This window comes from Lagenorhynchus albirostris, chromosome 18, assembly GCF_949774975.1.
Source record: "Lagenorhynchus albirostris chromosome 18, mLagAlb1.1, whole genome shotgun sequence".
NCBI lineage: Eukaryota > Metazoa > Chordata > Mammalia > Artiodactyla > Delphinidae > Lagenorhynchus > Lagenorhynchus albirostris.
The window spans coordinates 20101590-20123911 of record NC_083112.1 but is presented as its reverse complement, the minus strand read 5'-3'; the positions used below and the strand labels follow the sequence as shown (position 1 = coordinate 20123911).

At 39.7% G+C, this 22322-nt stretch overlaps 1 protein-coding gene across 1 annotated transcript in view; it reads right to left on the bottom strand.

The window, feature by feature from the left end:
- Nucleotides 1–1370: 1370 nt before the first annotated feature.
- Nucleotides 1371–22322, bottom strand: part of HTR2A (5-hydroxytryptamine receptor 2A) — a 57931-nt gene continuing 36979 nt past the window's right edge. The window contains exon 3 of the mRNA XM_060129321.1: nucleotides 1371–4502. Within this exon, the coding sequence (XP_059985304.1) occupies nucleotides 3703–4502 (800 nt within the window). The 3' untranslated portion in view covers nucleotides 1371–3702. The remainder of the gene's footprint in view (nucleotides 4503–22322) is intronic.

The window sequence follows — 22322 nt, the reverse complement described above, 5'->3', positions numbered from 1 at the left end:
TATGAAAAAGAGTGAATAATAATACCTACCTTGTAGACTTGTGAGGATTCCATCAGGTAAAGTAAGCAAAGCAGCCAGCTTAACGCCTGGCACATGATAGGTACTCAATACATGGAGCTGTAAACACCTGGAAAAGATACATACTGTCCCTATTTCCCTTTCCCTACATTTAGAGGTGAGATGATGAATCAGAGCAACTTTCCTGTTTATTCAATGATATAGCGTCTCCTTGGTTTACTTGAATTCTTGAAGCTAGCTCCTGCAAAAGTGTGTGTGTGTGTGTGTGTCTGTGTGTATAAATGTATCTGTGAATGTCTTCAGGTACACCTGTACACGTGTACCCACAGGTGGAACCAGACATAGTGATCAAACATGGAACATTTGTCTGCTACAGATAACTAGAAACGGGATCATTACTATAAATCTAACTCAACCAGGTGGGTCCTAGCTCTATGACCAAGCCCCAGAAGCACAGGCTTTGTACTCTCAGAACACCTGGATGGTACCTGGAGTTCCCAGCCTGATGACATGGGAGGTTTCGGGCAACTTTCTTTTGGCGGACACAGCTATAGACTCAAAAAGTTGCATTTATTTTTGAGTATACTTTATTTACAATTATTCATTCTTTCGTGAAATCTTTTAAAATAGCCTTGATTAAAATCATGACATAAAAATCTTCGCTGTATTTGTTACGTATGGCACAGAATAATTTAACACTTTATAATATGTTTCATTGATGCACAAATGGAAGAAGCACCTTGTGCAAAATTAGTACAGTAACTTAGTTCAATTTGGCTATGGTAGCATTTTAAAAAGTGACCATGAGATGGTGCTGTGCCCAAGTAGATTAAGTGTATGCTTTAATGTGGAAGTTTTCCCTAATTATGGCACTTAATTCTACTCTTTAAACTTAGAAGAATCTACCATTCAACTTAAAGTAGAATAAGGTTGGTCGCTTTAACAATATTGACTAGGAGTGAGTCCTTTGATCACAGATCCATGAATAATTCAAGGCTGTTTCCCTGGAGTGAGGGGTGTGTTAAAAAGCCTTAGTGGGACTTCCCTGGTGGTCCTGTGATTCGGACTCCCTGCTTTCATGGCCCAGGGCGCGGGTTCAATCCCTGACTGGGGAATTAAGATCCTGCAATCTGCATGGCAGGCGGAAGAAGAAAAGAAAAAAAAAAAAAAGAAAAAACAAAAGCCTTAGTAATCAGAACGTCCCCAGACTAAACAAAGGGCCCAGAGGTACCATTTTATTTAGGATCAATCAACTATGTAAAAGGAGCATTGTTTTCACCACCCTCATAGAATTGTGTTAAAAGTCTTCCCACAAAATTAGGTCAACATCCAGTTTATTTAAAGAGCTGACATTTCTGTTACAATCTGCTTTGACAGCAATGGAAGGTCATAGAAACATTAGAACATGAAATTCACATTTAAATTGACATGATACAAACATGCACACGTGTATATACTGTGTTTTCATTAATGACTTGCTTTTCCTCCATATAAATATATAAATACTGAATAAAGTGCATGGGAACATGTCTGTACAAGAATACAGATACATGTTTGTCTATATACACTTGAATAGATAATTATGGAGAGAAAAAACATAACACATTTGTAATATATATGTAGTCAAAAGACTTATCAGGCAGTATTTATGTTCATTCTCATCAAGATTGAGTATATGGGTATAGAATCTGTAGTCTTTTCTCTAATATGTAATGAGATGGGCAGAGTTATAAACTAAGGCAAAATACATTAGAGTAGAGACTTTTTAACATTTGTATCAGTTAGTATGGTATAATCATGAAAATAGTTTAGTTCAAATGCAGCCTAGATACTAGCAGCTTATTATAAATTCTAGCTTTGAAAAAAAAACCCTTTCAGTGTACCTAAAAGGACATAATTAGGACAGACCTAATGCATTTCCAAATTACACAACAGAATCTCCCACATTCTTTAGTTTTCAAATATATAGTTTTTTCTAATGGCATACAGCAAAAACTATTCCTCATTCAATAGAAATGCTTCAGTATTGTCATCACATATCTAACATCCATTCCGATAAGAATGTGCAATTTAACCTAGAGTAATAATATCAAGGTGAATTAACTGCTGTTAATCTCTGTCTCCTTAACAAACTTTTCTATGAAACATTATATTACTGCTTTTTGGGGGGTAGGATATCCAGTGTCAGTGAGTAATAAATGAGTTTGTTTTCAGGAAAGTGGAATAATATTTTGCTCAAAACTATGGTAGTCATAGTTGGGGTCCAAGTTGAAGCTCATATTCCTAAATTAATTGCAGATTTTGACCTCAAGTGGTATTTTCCCCCTCCTTTGTTTGGTTGGTATTCGTTGGCAACCAGTCAGGAAACTTAACTGAGAAAACTACCCTTGGGGTTGAAATAAACTTGTTTCTAAGCCAGGTGAGAAGGAAATAAATTGAACAGATTTTCCAAATGTCTGTTAATTACTGTTTTGATAAGTGCCATTCAAATTAGGTCCTTTTCTTTAAAGGCAAAGATCTTGTTTTAATTATTTTTATATCCTTAGTACCTAGGAAATTTCTTCACAGATGGTGTACACTCAATCAATGATTGTGAATCCAAAGCTGAACAGTTTTAGTAAATAATATAGATTGATCTGAAAGCATCGATTTATCTGATGGGTGCCAACAGGTGGGTCACCTGCGTTTTACAGAGATGTCCTAAGACTCTACTGCTGTCAGTAGCCAAAAACCTGACTTTATTCCTCAATCCTGACACAGTTACATCAATACCTCTTACTGCTCAGAGGAGCGCAGGCATGATGCAGTCATTAAAGAGCAAGTTACCAAACGCTTCTGTGGTGCTCTTAGGAGAAGCAGTTTCTAGAAATGTATCTGGTAATGTTTGATTATCCTTTTGATAGTTTACCTAATAGAGCAAACACTTAAACAAGACCACACTGGAAATTCAGAATAAAGCACAAGTAGTAGAAGAGAAAGCAGCAATAGTTATTAAATAACACTTAAAATCTTGTTCACTTCTGAGAAGAATTAATTTGAAGTGCAGCAAATGCCAGCAACTTTGTGAATATTGCAAAATGGCATCTATGAAAAAGCAGGATTGAAAAAGTTGTCAAGTATTTCTTTTAAGTATCTTAGCAATACAGATTTCATAACACTGTCTTTAGTGTCTTTTTGTTATTGTCATCCAAAACGTGTATTATGGTAAGTTTTAAAGAGAATTTTTTCTTTGTGTAAGAGGCCATTATATTCATCCAATGTTTCACTATTTAGAGCTATTTTTGTTTACAGCGACAGGTAACCAACTCATGCCATCAATTAACAACATAGTAGCAAGTTTTTCACTTGCAAATAGAAGAAAATTTAGATTTATTTATGGCCTCATTGTAATTATACAATAAAAGCTAATTATTTTAAAGACATATAATTTACAATGTTAAAAATAATATCATAAAGCTCACAGCTGAAATGCTGTCAGAATATTTTTGAAGTGCACGTTTTGTGGCATTGAACCCTGCTTTTCACTGACATAATAAAATGAGGCATATAGATATTATTGTTGGTTCCATTAGACTGGCCTAATCTTTTCCAGTCTCCCTATTTTCTTTTCTTTTTCCTTTTTCCTCCCAGATAAGGGGAAAATTGCTCAGTGTGCCCTCCACAGTTGCCATGGCAACCAGTCCATCACACACAGCTAACCTTTTCATTCACTGTGTTGATATTATCTGTAGGAGCATCTTCTGAATGTTGTTTTCCTAGAGCAACCATAGTGCAGTCGTTATCTGTCGTCTTGTCATCTTCCTTTGAATTCTTTCTTTGTCCCATTTGGAGTTGACTAGACTTGTAGGCCAAGGCCGGGATAGTGTTCACTAAAATTAACTGCAATGGTTTTTTATTTTCCTTGTACTGACACTGAATATACCTGGAAAAGGCCGACCTGTAGGTCTTATTGAACAGTGTGTACACTAGAGGGTTGACCGCTGAGGAGAGGTAACCGATCCAAACGAACACGTTGAGCAGGGCTCCGATGACATCCTCGTTGCAGGACTCTTTGCAGATGACGGCCATTATGTTGGTGATGAAGAAGGGGCACCACATCACCACAAACAGAAAGAAGACGATGCCCAGCACCTTGCAAGCCTTCTGTTCGTTGCTGATGGACTGCATAGTCCTCCTGCCGTAGGAGCCTGGCTCCCTGTGGATGGACCGCTGGAAGAGCTTTTCTGAAGACAGGGAGCCCTGAGGCAGGAAGCTGAAAGAAGCTAATTTGGCCCGTGTTCCAAGATCACTCACACACAGAGTAGCTTCTTTCTGGAGCGACTTGATGGTTAGAAAGTAGGTGATCACCATGATGGTTAAGGGAATGAAAAAGGACACGAAAGAGCCAATCAGGACAAAGTTATCATCGGCGAGTAAGCAACTCCCTTCCTTAAAGACCTTCGAATCATCCTGGAGCCCAAAGACTGGTATTGGCATAGATATACCTGGAGTTGGACAGAAAATGAAACATGATTATTAAGGAATTGAGTATATGAAGGCAGGAGCATCACCACATAATGGCTGTTCACAGGATTTTATATTAGCATTGTTCAAAACTTAACACAGGGACTTCCCTGGCAGTCCAGTGGTTAAGACTTTGCCTTCCAATGCAAGGGGTGCAGGTTTGATCCCTGGTCGGGGAGCTCACATCCCACATGCCTCGTGGCCAAAAAATCAAAACATAAAACAGAAGCAGTATTGTAATAAATTCAATGAAGACTTTAAAAATGGTCCACATTAAAAAAAAAATCTAAAAAAACCGCTTAACATATGCTTTCAAAGAGAATTAAAATTCCCTTGGACTTACTTATCTGTTTTATAAATATATATTACATGGTTCCTTATATTTACATTGCCCTATATAGACAATCCTTTACTTATAAAGAAATGCAATAAATCTAAGTTTACTTTTTTTCATGCTATATTTATCTGATTATAACATTATACTTATTAACTGAAGAAGAAACATAAAAATGACCAAATGATGCCACCACCCAGAGATAATCATCATTAACAATTTGATGATGTTTATTTTAGGTACACACACACACACACACACACACACACACCATGCATGCACATTTAAAAACAAATTCAGATTCTATTTCATATACAATTCTATAACACTTTTTTTCACCTTACATATCATGAGCATGGCTTATACAAATAACTTCATAAAATCAAAAACAAAATATATTTTCTTTCTAGAAAATTTGGAAAATGCAGAAAAGTAACAACAAGTAAAGAATAATAACATGTATTCCTGCCAGTCAGGGGCAACCATAATTTACTTTTTGTGTAGTTTTATTCTTCCATTTCCATGCATATATATATATATATATATATATATATATATATGTGCATGCAATATTTTATGTGCAGTTTTATATCTTCTTATTCCATTTAACATTAAATCATAAAATTGCACATATCTTAAAGTATTTTTGAAAAACATGTTTTCTAATGTGAATTTAAATTAACTTTAACCAATTTTGATTCTTTTAAAAAAATTTTTATTATGGAAAAATTGTAACATATACAAACAACACAAAACAAAATCCAGCACAATGAACCTATTGCCCAGCTTCAACAATGATCAACTCAAGGCCAATCTTGTTTCACCCATATCCCTACTTGCTGCAACCCTCCCATGTTATTTTGAAACAAATCCCAGACATCATATCATTCAATCTGTAAACATTTTAGTATATATATATATATATATATATACACATATACATAAGCTATTCACTCTTAAAAATCCTAATACTATCACAATACCATTCCTACTTCTAAGTAGAAATTTAATATTTCCTTAATATCATTAAATATAGAGTTGGTGTTCACATTTCCAATGTCCCATAAAAGTCATTATATATTTTAATAATATTTTTATAAGTAGCACATTCCAAAGGGTGGATTACAAACAAATAAGCAGCCAGAGACTTTTCTTATTGACAGATACAAATTTGGGTACGTAATGAGACAAATATATGGGCACGTGAGCCGTGGTCAGTTGCTTTGTCACTCCCATTTGGGGAACCTGTAAAGGTCTTAGGCTCAGGCAGAGGAGGGAGCAGAGGGAATGAAGGCAACAGTTGGCCTCTAATCATGCTAATTTCTCCCCCATGATGATAGGACCAGCTGGCCACAACCACCATTGTACAGTTTGGGGGAAGTGGGAATGTCTTCCTCTACTGGCCTGGGACTGGTCAGGCCAGGCAATCATGTGTTTGTCATAAAGGAAGAATCAGGATGATGGAGAAAGGAGAGGAAACATGAATCAAATACTCTTTATAACTTAGTTTAAGGTTGCTTCCTTTGTGAAGGGTAGATACCACAGGGGCACCCTGGGAGAGGCAGCAAAATTGTCTTCCTAACTCTTGCCCATGTTTTCAGCTCCTTCAGAACTGTATAATAGGGAGTGTCCTGGTCCCTGCTTCTGACCACCCTTTAGAGTCTAGTAAGTGGTCACAATCCAGCCAGGAACACAGGTTCATTCCAGAGGTGGGAGCTACCGCTTGCTTGACTCTTGCTATCCGTGGAAAAACTTCCTTTGAGGATCTATAATCTAACTTCTGCATACTCAGAACAGAGCTTATCACCATCCAACTATGGATCGGACTGTCCTAACCTCGCGTCACCTCACACTGGCCATCCTTGCAAGGAGGGTACATTAGCTTGAGTTAATGTAATGCTTAACACAAATCTCCCTCAGTGACATTCGCCACTATCTTCACAGACTGAGTTGTCAATATCTGTCACTTGTCTGTGCAGGGCCATCCCAGGATTCGTGGAAGGTGCAGGCAAATGACGTCAGAGCCGTTCTTAAGGGCACTCAGTGTGGTTGATGACTCTTCATTTCCTTCATTCCTCTCTGTCCCTGGCCTGTTTCTGGGAACATTCTGTGGGCCAAGGAGAGACGGAAGAAATGTGGCTCCAAGAGGGACATCCTCTGAGATTCAGTTTTGCTTATCCTTCAAAAAACTCTTGATTGTAAAAGTTAAGACACGGTTTCCAAGAAGAGTGTTTTGTTGTTCTAATGTTTGAACATAGTATCTGTGAAAGGTGTTGCCTGTACTAATCTACAGGATCTTTGTTAGTGTAGTTATTCACTAATTAGAACGGATGCAACCAGCATGCCTCCCTGGATGTGGTGAGGATAAAATGAATGAAATATGCGGAACACCTAGGACAGTGCTTAGTGCAGAGTAGATGTTCTACCAATGGTAGGTAAACATGAGGGTAGCTTTCTTTGCAGGATTATTCAGATTAAATACACTAACTTGATTTTTCTCTAATTTTGTTCTATTTTGCTTGGCTTGTGTATGCTGGACTATAATGTATAACAGATCTTAAATCAAACGAAGTTAAAAAGACTTTTGGCTGTTGTCTCTATAGTTAATAAATAATGATGTAATTATTATCTTCTGCCAGGGTGACAAAGGGTCTCAATCAATTTTAGTTTTGTACAGCTACAACTGTAGATTGCTTTTCTAAAGTGATGAATTATAGCCATTATGATTAGTCATGATATACAGAAACAAAATATCAACTGTCCAAGAAAAAAGTATATGATTTTGTTATTCAGCTCTTGGGTGTGCATTTTCCTGATTAATACAAAGGAAGTCACCACCTTGAGAGCCTTTTGCCCTATTTGTTTGTGACCTGGTAATTTATATAAGTGGCAATTCTCAATTACCAGAAGATAGGATTACCTAAAACACCAAATTTCAGTCATTTGGAATTCATATATGTACCGTGCCCTTGTTTGAGGAGAAGACATACTTTTTCTCTCTCTCTCTTTCACACACACACACACACACACACACACACACACACACACACACACACACACACACACACACACACACACACACACCCCTCCAGAATGGCCCAACTTCTGTGGTCAGGGAGGGAAAGGGATGATGGAGCCATTTCACTGAAGTGCAGATTCCTCCATTAGCTCCCTGGGATGAAGAGCCGTTTCAAAGCAGCTGGGGCAAGAGGACACAGATAGGTCATCTACTAGGGAGACCTTGGTTTGGAGGGGCAGAATCAAACTGATTAGGTCTTTCAGTGGCCCATTCCTCTTTATATGTAACAAAAATATCTTGAATGCTCTCAAATACCGTTCTTTTCAGTGTCTTACTCATAGTAGATGGTAAGCAAGGGTTTAGGGAAAGAATACCTAGACAGTTAAAGCAATACTCTATAAAAGAGGGGGAGGGATTTATGGCAAAGAACATTTAGATAGACTTTGTGGGTACAATAAGCAATTCAAAAACAAGCTCCTACCAAGAGAGACGAAGATACTCCCTGATAGCCAAGATTGTGGTCACAGCCATCTCCAGTGCATTAATTTTCTGATTGCTTTGTTTGATAATAGCTGCTTTTGGAGACCTGAGATCTCCTCTCACTTGAAATTTCTGCATATAAAGCATTTTCCTTTATGAACAAACAGACAGTAGCTTGAGCTACGTGACTCTGCATTTTGTTCAACATATTTTTCTGAGGAGTGGAAAACAGCAATCAAAATTCAGTATGAGTATTGGATACTCCTTGCTCATTTTTATTTTTTTTAATTCAGACTAAGACAATGAAATAATAGGAAACATTGACACCCAGGAACATGAAGGCTTTGGCTGGTGTCTTTCTTTTAGGGTAGCCCTACCTAGTCTTTGTGTATAAGGTTTGCACTTCTGGTTAACATGTTACCACAGTCAGGATAAATGGCTCTAACTCTGTAGCACTGGCTGTGAAAAGCAAGCTTTATTCTTAATCCTAGATTTTTACACTTTAATATTTTGGGACTGAAGGTACTTCTGAGACAGTGTTTCCTTGGGAAATAAGAAGGTTGATTTACTAGGGAGAGATCCTCCGATAGGGAACCAGTGGGAATCCCCAGGTCCTCAGGTCAGGTAGGAGGTGGAGAGGAAAGAAACAAATACTCGGGATTCCCGTGAAAAAGACCAAATTTTGGTTCATAGGTTTAATTTCCCCTGAAACTACTACTTTCCCTTTGTATTTTAACACATGCTGAATTTTTTCAAGTTATAAGTACGGATTTACTAGCAGTTTGACAGAAAATGAATACTAAAGGCTGGTCATCATACCACAGGGAGAGAGAGATTGAATATATAGGCCAACTGGGGCTGGGACTCACCATCCATCTAATACAGAGTTAGCTCTGAGTTGGCTCAAGAGTTGCTGAATTCCTCATAATTGATGGTCTGCTGACGGGGCAGGTGTACATAGCAGTGAAAGCGAGACATACATCTCACTTACCCAAGAAATTGTATATTTCTTCCTAGACTAATTCTGAATATCTCTGACAATAAATCGTAACTTTTCAAAGTACTTTTACTTGTATTCATTTACTCTGAACTGATTTTTTTTTTACAAAATTGTAAAAATACTAACCACATTGCCCTATAGGCAGATAAACATTTCATTATATAGAAAAACTGAGGCTTAGCCAGCTTAAGTAATTTATTTAGAATCACACAGCAACTTAGGGGGAAAAATCGAGACTCAGTCTTAGGTTTCTCAATTCTTACGGCTGATTATTTTTATCTGCTTATTTGTTTCTTTAATGGTGGTTATAAAAGTCTATGATTATATCAGAGGTCCTTAACATCGGTTTTAGGAAGAGAGGGATAGTCCTAAAATCTGCAAAATTTGCATTATGTACACTGTTTTGGAGAAGATAGAGCCCTCATCAGATTGTCAGAAAAGCTTCTGCTCCCAAGGCTGTTAATAACTACTGAATTATATCAACACCCTAACTATAGAACATACACACACTCACACACACACACACACACACACACACGCACGCACACACACCAATGATTCTCTACATCTTGATACTTTCTTTTTCATTCTTTCATCTCAAAGGCGAAATTTCCTCCAGTGAGACATTATTTTTGAGGCCAGACAGATACTTTAAAACTGAAATCCTTATAACCAACACCTGTTTTTTTTCTTTTTTCAATATAGCAGTTATTCTCAACTATGACTGCATATTAGATTTACCTGGGGAGCTTTTGAAAATTACTTTGCCTGGGCTCCATTCCCAGAAGTTCTGACATTAGTACCTTAAACCATACTAATGTTCAGGTCCCACAGGGACATTATTATCAACACAAAAGAACACCCAGCTGATGCTAATCTACAACCAGTGTCGAGAACCTAAGAGGTATAGGATTAAAAGTGTAGTAAAAATGTGTTTATTTTAAAATAAAACCAAATCAAGTAAAGTTTTACAATTCTGCCCTTTGCCTTCATTAAACACATCTATGAATTTTCCAAGGGGCTCAGGCTAACTTCCCGCAGCAAACAGCAAAGGAACATGGGGAATTGATGGAGAGGAAAAGAAACCTGCCCTTTATCCCTCCCCCTTCCTGGGCAGGAGTTGTCCGGGGGGTGGGGGGGGAGTGTTGAGTGAGGTTATTATGTTAAGCCCCAAGTCCTTGTTTCAATTCTTTGACTGTTATGACTGCATCTCCAAAAAGCTTTTAAAGTTTGTGTTCTGCCCTAGTCCATACATGATACTTGGAAGAAATGCTCAAAGTCTCCTTGTGGTACAAGCAGTCGTGCACTCACTGCCGGAGCTGGTGGCCTTGGTTCCCGGTCCTTGCTTCCTAGAAAGGCGATTTCTTGCTCTTCTGACCCACGCTCCTTTCCCATTGTGTTTCATAGCCCAGAAATTGTGCTTTTTTAAAATTTAATTTTTATTTTATATTGGAGTGTAGTTGATCTACAATGTTGTGTTAGTTTCAGGTGTATAGCTGAAGTGCTTTAGTTATACATATATCCATTCCTTTTAGATGCTTTTCTCATGTAGGTTATTACAGAATATTGAGTAGAGGTCCCTGTGCTATACAGCAGGTCCTTGTTGATTACCTATTTTATATATAGTAGTGTATGTTAATCCCAATCTCCTGATTTATTCTTCCCCGTCCCCCCCCCCCCACAGAAGTTGGGCTTTTAATGTGACGATCTTGCACTGAAAGGTAAAGAGATTGAATTCTGACTCGTCAAACATGGATTGTCAGCTGTCACTGGGCCACCTGAAAGTCCATCCACATCTCTCATCCCAGGCAGATTGGCGTCCACCCACCACCTTCTTCCCCTGACAATATGTCATGAAACCCAAATAGAATCTGAATGATACAATGGAATTTGAAAAAATTATCAGAGCCTCATTTTGTTGTTAGAATCACAATAAAGCTACTTTTCAAATTCTTCCATTCAACTTGTCATCTGTAATAAGTGGATATCATCCTATCCACCAACAGAAAAGTGTTCTTTTCCAGACTGCATATTTAGCAACGTGCTCATGAGCAAAGGTTTATTTGCCAAAAAAATTCATCTCTGACCCACATGATGGAACCTCATCTTTAAAGAACTACATCCTTCCATTTGTTTAAAAGGGGGTAGATTTTGGAGTGATTCCTTCTGAAAGCTTGGAGAATGAAACTCACATGTGACACCTCATTTCAGAGACTCTGATCTAGAAGGTGTGTGTAGAAATGGTTACAGCGTCTGAAAAGTGAGCTTGTAGCAGGTGCCTTCATAATCCAGGCCTATGGGGAGTCCGTTATTCCCCCAACCTCTCTCATCCACGGCTTCACAAAGCACCACATTTATCACATTACGTTATGAAGAACTACAGTGTCCCTAATGCTCGAGCCATTACCAACGACGGAGCCCACCCTACCCTACAAGGTCTCTGTGATCTGGTCTTAATGTCATTATTCAACCATCTCGATTTTGACATAGCCATGTGGTGTGCTCTCTCTTCTTTATGTTATATCTTGAACTATTCAGGAGGGTATTACACGTAGCTTGACTTTCCAGCTAATCATATAGTGTGGTCTGGGTAGCTCCCGAGATCCCTCTGTCCCCACTGTGTCTTCCCCCAGTGGCGTGCTTGGTATACTGCAGTGTCCCGCTGCTAGAGTGAAGGGTCCCATTTTGCGTTCCTATAGTACCTCGGTGGGTCAACTATTAATCCAAACTTGAGTTGTAGAGGCACAGAGATGCACAGCAGGGGAAACTCCTGAGGGCATGGGCATCGGAAAGAAGCCCATCATAGGAGAGAGACACAGAGAATAGCTTGGGATGCAGGTCAGAGAGGAATGTGGTGTCCATGGCATGTTGAGTTGTTCCTAAAAGACTTAGCACCATGGGGGAGGGAAGATGCACTGTACATAGTATCTGGGAGGTATGGACTCACTTTTTCATTTTGCCCTGGACCAGTTCTGATGCCACCCATTCCCCTGAAATGCTCTGCCAGCCCATGGTGGACTCCAGAATTTCTCTGTAGCAAGGACCTAGGGGTGGCAGCTGGCTGGGTGTGGGGAGCCAGGCAACCTGTCTGGTGGCTACATTTGTTTTTAATTTGACTGTTTGATTATTTGGGGGTGGTCTGGAGGCTGTAGATGGAGATCATGTTCCCAGACCATATTCTACGTTTCTTTTGAGACATATCTCATGACCCCCTTCTTTCAAGACATCCCTTGTATGAAGCGTTCCCCAAATTATTTCTCTCTGTAATAAGAACTCCTTTTTTCTTACTCTCTAGTCCTTCATCACCTCCATAAATAATTTACACTGAGCTAACTCACACTTCTAATGCCTTAGAATTTTTCTCTAGAAATGTCATTTCAACCATGTGATGATAATCTCATTAATGGCAGGGATATCATTTCTTTTACTTATGGCAGGTCCCTCCAGCATCATGCAGCTCTGTTCATACTTGGAGCTTAGTAAATGCTTGTGGGGTTAGTGAGCAAATGAATGAGAAGAAGAGAAAAGATAAGGAATTATAAAGGTAAAGTATAATCAATTTTATAGACACAACTTGCATTTCTGGATTATCTCAGAATATTTTCCTTCATTTTTGCCCAAAAACCAAATGAGTAAATGAGGTTACCAATTAGCCACATAGGGCAGAAAGAGGGAAAACTGATATTTATGTGACACTTAACGTGTACACCTTGTGAGAGAACTATGTATAGGATTAACCAGCACTTGTGCTGACTACCTTAACAGCTAAAATCACAAGGGAAAAGATGGCTGTGAAATGCAGCACCTGAGAGAGAATCAGGAGACCTGGGTTTATTCCTGACTGTCCTAACTCATAGATCTAGAGCTGTTGTTTTTCTCAAAGCTCTCTTTCAAGTAAATTAAATAGGTATGTATTAGGAAACCAGAGCGTGATACAGTGGGGAAAGCACAGACTAGGGCATCACAAGACACAGGTTTGCACCATCACTAGCTGAGTGACCTTAGGCTGCTGAACTTTAAAGCCTCCCTCTGGAAGGTGGAGATAATAAAAAGAGGCCTTCCCTAATTTACCTACAGGGCTTTGGTGAGGAAACAGTGAGGTGATGTGTCAATTATTTTGTAAACTCTTAAGTTCAAAGTGATAATTATTAACTTGGCACTATGCTTGATTCTGTGGGTACCACAGAAGACCTTTGAGAACCTTCGTGAAGTCTAAGATCTTGTAGGGAAAATGAAATAGACACAGGTGATTTAGAAAGACAGCAGTGCAGGAGAGAATGAGATCAAGAGGCAAAACAGGTGACGGGGATAAACACTCCTACACGACGTCAGAATGTGATGATCATTGTGGGTTAGTGTCTCCAGGAAAGAGTTGTGTAGGGGACAGGATGGCTAAGCTGGGTCTTTTGGGTGAATAGACTCTGGACAGGGGTCAGGTCCAAAGGCACGGAGACAGGTATACGATCGCTGTACATCCGGGGCCGAAGTGCACTTGGCGTTGCCGGGGCTGAGTTGAGCTGGGTTTGGCAGGCAACTGAACTCAGGAGTAAGCGCACATGCTCATCAGAGGCCTCAAGAAGGTCCTCTGTCTGTGACAGCAATCTGTTTTAGTCATTCATCCAGTGATCAAATATTAATCGAACATACAGTGAACTAGGTACTTTAGGAATTGAGAGGAAGAAGCTGCTTGAGTCTATAATCACTACAGTTCAAGATTTTCGGCTGTCGTTCACGAACTCATCAATCCAAAGCAAGACTAGGAGGAAGAACATACGAGGTGTAAACAGAAAATCTAGGTTTAGCACTGGCATCAAATTGTTAAAATGCTATCAAGGTAAATCTGTATCTACCCTGGATATTTTTTTTAAGGCAGCTATAATGCAGGATAGCAGTTCTCAAACATTTTGGTCTCAAGACTCTTTTACACATTGAAAAATTATTGGGGACTCCAAAGCGTTTTTGTTTCTGTGGGTTACATCTATAAATATTTGCTGTATTAGAAATGAAAGCTGTGAACACTGAAGATAAGTTATCAATCCATTTTAAAATAAAACAAATAAACCCATCATATAGTAACATAAATAATATTTTTTATGAAGAATACTTATGTTTTCCAGAACAAAACAGTGAGAAGAGTGGCACTGTTTTGCAGTTTTGAAAATCTCTTTAATGTTTGGCTTAATAGAAGACAGCTATTCTTACATGTGCTTCTGCTTCAGTCTGTTATATTGCATGTCAGGTATCGTCTGGAAAATTCCCCTGCACCCTCATAAAAGGATGAAACGGAAGAGGGCAAATGACACTTTATATTTTCCCAGCTTTACTGAGATATATTTGACATATACCATTGTGTATGTTTAAGGTGTACACTGTGACGATTTGATACACATATATTTTGCGAAATGTTTACCACAATAAGGTTAGTTAACACATCCTTTACCTCATATAATTACCATTTTGTTGTTGTTACAGTGAGAACATTAAAGCTCTACGCTCACAGAAACACTCAAGTATACAGTAAGTATTGTTAACTATAGTCACCACGCTGTACCTTAGAGTCCAGGACTTATTCGTCTTAGAACTTTGCACCCTCATTTCCCCCAACCCTGGTGTTGCTAACCATCATTTTACTCTGTTTGTATAGATTCCACATATAAGTGAAATCATACAGTATTTGTCCTTCTCTGTCTGATTTATTCACTTAGCATAGTGCCTTCAAGGTCCATCCATGTTGTCACAAAAGGCAGGACACAAATATATATACACATTTTCTTTATCCATTCATCAGTGGACACTCAGGTGTTTCCATATCTTGGCTATTGTGACTAATGCTGTGAAGAACATGGGGGTGTAGATAGCTCTTTGAGATAGTGATCTCCTTTACTTTGGATATTATTATTACTATTATTATTATTAAAATAGTATTGACCTCCTTGGCTTCCTGAAAGCATCCCGGAGATCCCTGGAACCCACATTGCAAGCCACTGACGTGTAGAAGAAAAAGCCACCAGCTTCGAATCAGAAAACTCAAGTTTGGATCCCCTATGACCTTAAGCAAGCCACCTAATGTGTCTGAGCTTTTTCTCCCATAAAATGGGGGATTTGGGCTATCCCTGGTGGCGCAGTGGTTGAGAGTCCGCCTGACGATGCAGGGGACACGGGTTCGTGCCCCGGTACGGGAAGATCCCACATGCCGCGGAGCGGCTGGGCCCGTGAGCCATGGCTGCTGAGCCTGCGCGTCCGGAGCCTGTGCTCCGCAGCGGGAGAGGCCACAACAGTGAGAGGCCCGCATACCGCAAAAAAAAAAAAAGGAGGATTTAATAGTATCCCCATTAAAGGATTCTCATGAGGACTATAAATGAGAATTGCTCTACTGGTTATAGTAAATACAGAATTGTCTAGCAGACAGAAATAATAGAGAAGAATGTTTGACAGTCTTTCTTAGTGTGCAGACCAGCTTGCTGTCATCCTTGCAGCTTAGCTTAAAATCTGTCTTGCTTGCCTCTTTTGCACAGAGGTCTGAGAAGAGGGAACTAGTTCACTAGTCACTACAAGGGCCATGTAAAGCAAGACCATCTCCTAGACTGGCTGAGAACAGACTCCTCTGCTCTGACATTTTCCACAACTAAGTAGCAAGTGGTGAAAATTTAACGACCTCTTCTGCAGATGGTGACAGTTAAGTCAACTGCCACGAGTACTGAGTAATGGGTGTGCAATGTGATATGACTTCAGAAAGTACATGTTAGGATTCACAGAGCAAGGATATAAAAGAGTTTTCTCCTGTGCACTTCCTCTGCGGGAACAAGGGCAGCCTGATGATGTCTGGGGCTTCTTTCACAGGTGCTGGGATTCGTGGAAATCAGCACGAATGGCTTTCTCCCAAGGCAGCCCCAGTGAAAGGTTCTCCAAGATGGATGTACCACTGCTTGCTTTATCAGTCATGGATTTTGGTTTCAAGCAATAGAAGCTGATTGGGCTGATTTAGCAGAAAATGAGTTTAATAAAATGATACTGAGTAGTTCAAAGAATTCTTGAGACGGCTGGTCTCCAGGCTAAAATTCCAGGAGTAAAATTGCATTGCCGACCTGGTCTGATGCGGAAACTTCTGCTCTTTGTCGACTGAGCATCAGAGCCTCCTGCCTCGTCAGTGTCACTTCTTTACTAGGGAATCAGTCATGCAGCCACTGGGAACCTGAAGGCCCAGCTGCCTCCATGCTGGCAAAGACATATTTGTTCACTTTGCCCTTTTCCACATCACAGTTTTGCCAGGAACCACAGTTTTGCCATGGTCTTTGGAGGAACCTAGACCATGAGCCAATGTCCTAGCTACCAGGAAGGCTGGGAATTTGAGTTCTGCCTCTCGGGAATTTCTCCAAATATAGAAAGGCTAGTTGAAAGAGACAGGCAGCTATGACTACGGTGGGTACCCATTTCACTGGACCTAGGTATGGCCGATTTGCAGCTGTTTTAATTGGGCTGGGTGTGGGGAGATGCCTCGTCCAAAGATGGCAAGGCTGGAATTTCTAGCCTTTTCCTATTTTCCTCTTTTCCCTATGATTGTTCTCTTTCTCCGTCATCCCCGCAGTCGGCATATGTTCAAGTATCTAATACTTAAAAGTAAATCAGTCTGGAAATTACAGACCAGTAGCTGTGAACCTGAATGCATACGGGACTAATGTAGTCATATAGCTGGGTTATGGGTTGGGGTATAAGATGACAGGAGAGTGGAAAACTGAACAGGACAATTGGGTTCAATTAAGAAAAAACACACTGTGCAAGTCAAACCAAACAGATCTCTGGGCCAGACCGATTTTTCATTTTTCAATTAGCTTGGCATAGGTTTGGACCTTTAAAAAGTGTTTTGCGGTGGATTCTTCTATATTCACATCTCTTATAGGCTTCTCATCTTGGCCTCGTTCTTGGGGTCACTGTCCCTGTCCTGATAAACCGACACTGTTTCTACCATAAGGCTCAAACACATTTTAATTTTTGGGCCTAAGTCCTTTGATCAAGCAGCGTCTTTCTCAGCGTGGGTTGCAGATGCACTCCCCTCGGACTCAGATCAGTGCTGCCACACAGGTGGATAAGCTCTTGTTCTGACAGGTGTCCCTGGAGGAGGGGGACACAGAAAGTCCCTAACTAGTGACTCCCATTTTTAACCTGAGCTGGTCTTCTGTATGGCCCTCCTGTCTTAGCCCCTCTCTCTTTGAGCTGGTAGGATACTAGAAGCTTCTTAACAGCTTCCCACTCTTATCCCCCATCCATCTGGTTGGCCCAGACCTCCAAACTTCCCATCCAGTTTACGGGAGTCTGAGATGAAGAGCTTTGGGTTTTGATTCTCCTAGACTGTGTTTTCAGCTAGTGCTACTAAAAGTACCACTCTGTGAGATTTCATTTACTCTAACTTCTACAAGGTTATTCCTACCCTGAAATTTTACTGATGTTGGGGGAGATAAAATTTTTGTAACAACTGTTTGTGGGAATGTAAATTGATACAGCCACTATGGAGAACAGTATGGAGGTTCCATAAAAAACTAAAAATAGAACTACCATGTGACCCAGCAGTCCCACTACTGGGCATATACCCTGAGAAAACCATAATTCAAAAAGAGTCATTTACCACAATGTTCATTGCAGCACTATTTACCATAGCCAGGACATGGAAGCAACCTAAGTGTCCATCGACAGATGAATGGATATATATACAGTGGAATATTACTCAGCCATAAAAAGAAATGAAGTTGAGTTATTTGTAGTGAGGTGGATGGACCTAATGTCTGTCATACAGAGTGAAGTAAGTCAGAAAGAGAAAAACAAATACCGTATGCTAACATATATATATGGAATCTAAAAAAAATGGTTCTGATGAACCTGGGGGCAGGATAGGAATAAAGAGACAGACATAGAGAATGGACTTGAGGACATGGGGGGGGGAAGGGTAACCTGGGATGAAGTGAGAAAGTAGCATTGACATGTATACACTACCAAATGTAAAATAGATAGCTAGTGGGAAGCAGCCGCATAGCACAGGGAGATCAGCTTAGTGCTTTGTGACCACCTAGAGGGGTGGGATAGGGAGGGTGGGAGGGAGACGCAAGAGGGAGGGGATATGGGGATATAGCTATACGTATAACTGATTCACTTTGTTATACAGCAGAAACTAACACAACACTGTAAAACAATTATACTCCAATAAAGGTGTTAAAAAAATTTTTTTTGCAACATTTGGAGAGACATTTCTCTGGTCTAATGCCTGCTTCTGAACGCTGCATCTTCCCTAATCTAAATGTGACCAAAGCTTGCAGAAAGATGTACTAATATTGGGTTAAAAAGTAGCTTTAACCAAGAAGTTTATCCAGTTGTTATCAAGAGGATGGTTTACTGGTTTTTAAAGAGCTGAAATAGAGCTTAATGATCATCTAGCAAAGCATCTTCTTTTTACATTTGATGAATCAAGGTAGAGAGATAGTAAGTAAAAAGAGTGAGAAAAAAACCTATATTTACAGATGTCCACCATAGATAGTATAGGCACGGTGTAGGTGTTCACAGATGTTAGCAAATTTCATCCTCACAAGGCACAAATGAGCCAGGAATTATTATCCTCATTTTACAGGGGAAGAAAACTGAGGTTCCAAAAGATTCTATAATTGGCTCTAGGTTTTTCAGTTAGTAAAGGAATGAGCCAGGAGTCAAGCCTAGGAATCATTTGTTTTCTTCTGTACCTTTTTTTTTTTAAGTTTTACTTTTTAAGAACTTTAGATTTACAGAAAAAAATGTGCTGATAGTACAGAGAGTTCTCATATACCCACACCCAGTTTCCCCTGTTACAGACACTACATTACTGTGGTATGTTTATTACAATTAGGGAATCAATATGGATACATTATTGTAAGTTCATGCCTGATTCCCATCTTTTCAGTTTTTACCCACTGTCCTCTTCCTGTTCCAGGATCCCATCCAGCACCCCACACTACATTTTGGGGTCATATCTCTTTGGCTTCTCACGGCTGTGGCAGTTTGTCAGACGTTCCTTATATTTGATGACCTTGACAGTTTGTGGAGTACTGGTCAAATATTTTGTAGAGTGAGTTTCAATTGGTATTTGTCTGATGTCCTTCTCATGGTTAGTCTGGGGTTATATGGTTTTTTTTTAATTAAAATTTTTTTTTAATATAGCAGGTTCTTATTAGTTACATATTTTATACATATTAGTGTATATATGTCAATCCCAATCTCCCAATTCATCCCACCACCACCCAGCACGCCCTATACCTCACTTTTTGTCATGACCTTGGCCTCATGGTCCCTAGGCTAGTAGTCCTTTGACTACATCAGAATGTTTGGTTAGCTCCTTCACTGCTTTCACTTTATAACTAATACTTTTTTGGGTTTTAGGGATTAAGAATGTTCATGGGTCAAGAGCCTTGAGACGCAAATGAATATTATGTGGGATCTTATACACTGGAGGTAGGAATAGAAACAGGAGATAGAAGTGGAAAACAAAAGGGTTGTGCATTGCCACTGATATAACGAGACTTCACTCTCAGGGCTCTTCAATACAAGTATCCTATTCAAGGTCACAAATAATTCTTTAATAAGCAATAAACAAATATGTAGTTGCCTACTTGGCCTTGCAACGTGGATGTCTCTAATAGACATCCTAACTTTACATGGCCACAGTAGAGCTCTGGACTGCATCCCTCACCGCTCCGCCAACTTTCTCCACTTTCCCCGTCCTAGTTAATGGCACTACAATCCATCTCTACACTCCAAGCCATTAAGATTCACACCTGGATTACTGCAAGAGCTTCCGCACTGCTCTCACTGTGTCCACCCTTACCCATGTAACCCTTTGCTTGAACCCTTCAGAGATCACCCATTGCACTTAGAATGACGTCTACCTCCTTACCTTGACTGCAAGGCCTTCTCTTATCAGCCCAGCCTCCCTCTCTTTCCTTGTCTCCTAACACTCATCTCATCGCTTCTTGATGAATTGCTTGAGCTGCACTGGCTTCTTTCTGAGCCTTCAACCCCATCAGCTGGTCTCCACAGAGGACTTAGGACTTGCTGTTCCCACTGCCAGGAACGTGTCCTCCATGTTCCCATGGCTGGCTCCTTCTTTATCATTCAGCATCAGTTTTAATTCCCTCTCCTTAGTGAGCCCTTTCCTGACACCTTAACCTCAATTAGCCCTTGCTCACCCTGCCTGAGTCACTCTAGAGCACATTTCCCTGATTTGTTTTCTTTATAGCACTTGTCATTATATGAATTTTTCTATTGGTCTATTTATTTGCTTGTTTATTGTTTGTCTTTTTCCATGAATGTAAACGCCATAAAAATCAAGGACTTCTCCCAAGATAGTGCCTGCCACACAGTATCTCAGCATTAAAAAATAAAGAAAGATTCGTGGAATAAATGAACAAGCAAATTCAGAGGCCTTTGGCACATATGAAGAAGAACAGAAAGCAATTATGATTAGATAATAGAGTTTCTCATTACCTTGGTTATAGGGGTAAGGGCAAGAGGTTGCCCAAATATAGGTCATTTGGGGCACTAGAAATTCTAGTCAAATTAGGTCTTTGTAGGTGATAAAGGCAAAGCTATTAAATATGAAGGCTTCCAAGAGATAGTAGCCTTTCTCTAATACGCTGCAGTTAATAAGATCCGTCATCTTTACAGCCTAACGCTTCTTTAGGGACACTATGTAGTGGTGGTAGGGATGGTAATAATAATAATAATGTAATAGTAATAGCAAATAGTTGTATGATATTTTCTATGTTCTAAGCACTGTCCTAAGTGCTTTACACAAATTAGCTCACTTAATTTTCACAGCAACCCTGTGAGATACGTACTATTATTATCTCCATTTGCTGATGAAAAACTTGAGGCACTGAGAGGTTAAGTAACTTGCCTAAGGTCACACAGTAAGTGGTGGAACTAGGATTTGGAGATGCAGCCAGTCTGGCTCCAGAGTGTGTATGTTTCTTTGCTCTGTGGTTTCAGCACAGTTCAGCCGTCAGGCATGCAGGCTCGAGGGGTCAAACTACCTCATTTCAGCAAATCTGCTACTTAACAAATCACATCACTCCTGGATTCGGCATCATCAGGTCTGGATCCTGAAATTCATGCTGGGCCCTAGCTATGAAACATGCTGATGAGTGCAAGCCTCCTTCTTTCTTTGTATATCAGTTTCACATTGAGAGCCATTTAGATGCTATTCACGGGAAGGCCAGTCATGGCTTTCCATAAGAGAGAAACAAAAATGAAGAGATACGATATGGAACCGGTCGTTCAGGAGCTTAAAGTTAAGGAGGAATTATCTACTATAAGTCTTTAATGCACATCTCCCAGTTTTTTTAATTTGACATTTTTACATTAACATGAACAATTTTAACATTTTTAAAATTACAATTTCCTCCACTATTTTTTTACACTCATTCTCTTTCCCTGGTTCTCAGCTGATTGATATCCTGCACCTGCGCTGAGGTTGAATGTTTTCCTTCCAAGTTAACCTTTAGATGATTTCATGGATGGGGGTGGGGCAGAAACCCTCTGAAAATGAATGCAAAAGTTTATGTCCTTCTGACTATGTAAAACTTTCAGGGGAAAGGTAATCCCACAAAACTCTGTAACACAAAAATGATTCTGGACCATTGAACCTGGATATACAAAGGCTACATTTGTGTGTGTGTGTGTGTGTGTGAGAGAGAGAGAGAGAGAGAGAGTGTGTGTATGTGCCTCCTGATAAAATCACAGCTTCACAGCTTCATAGTTCCATATCTCCTGGAGAGTGCGTTTCTTAGAACATGGAAGCAGTTTATACTTTAAAAACACATCAAGAGACACAAGTCACAGTCAAAAATTTAATAAGCCAGTTAATTTTAAGGAAAGGCAGGAAAATGATAAAAGGATGACCTTTTTGATGAATTGTGTATTCAGGTTAAAACACATGCACACACACGCACGTG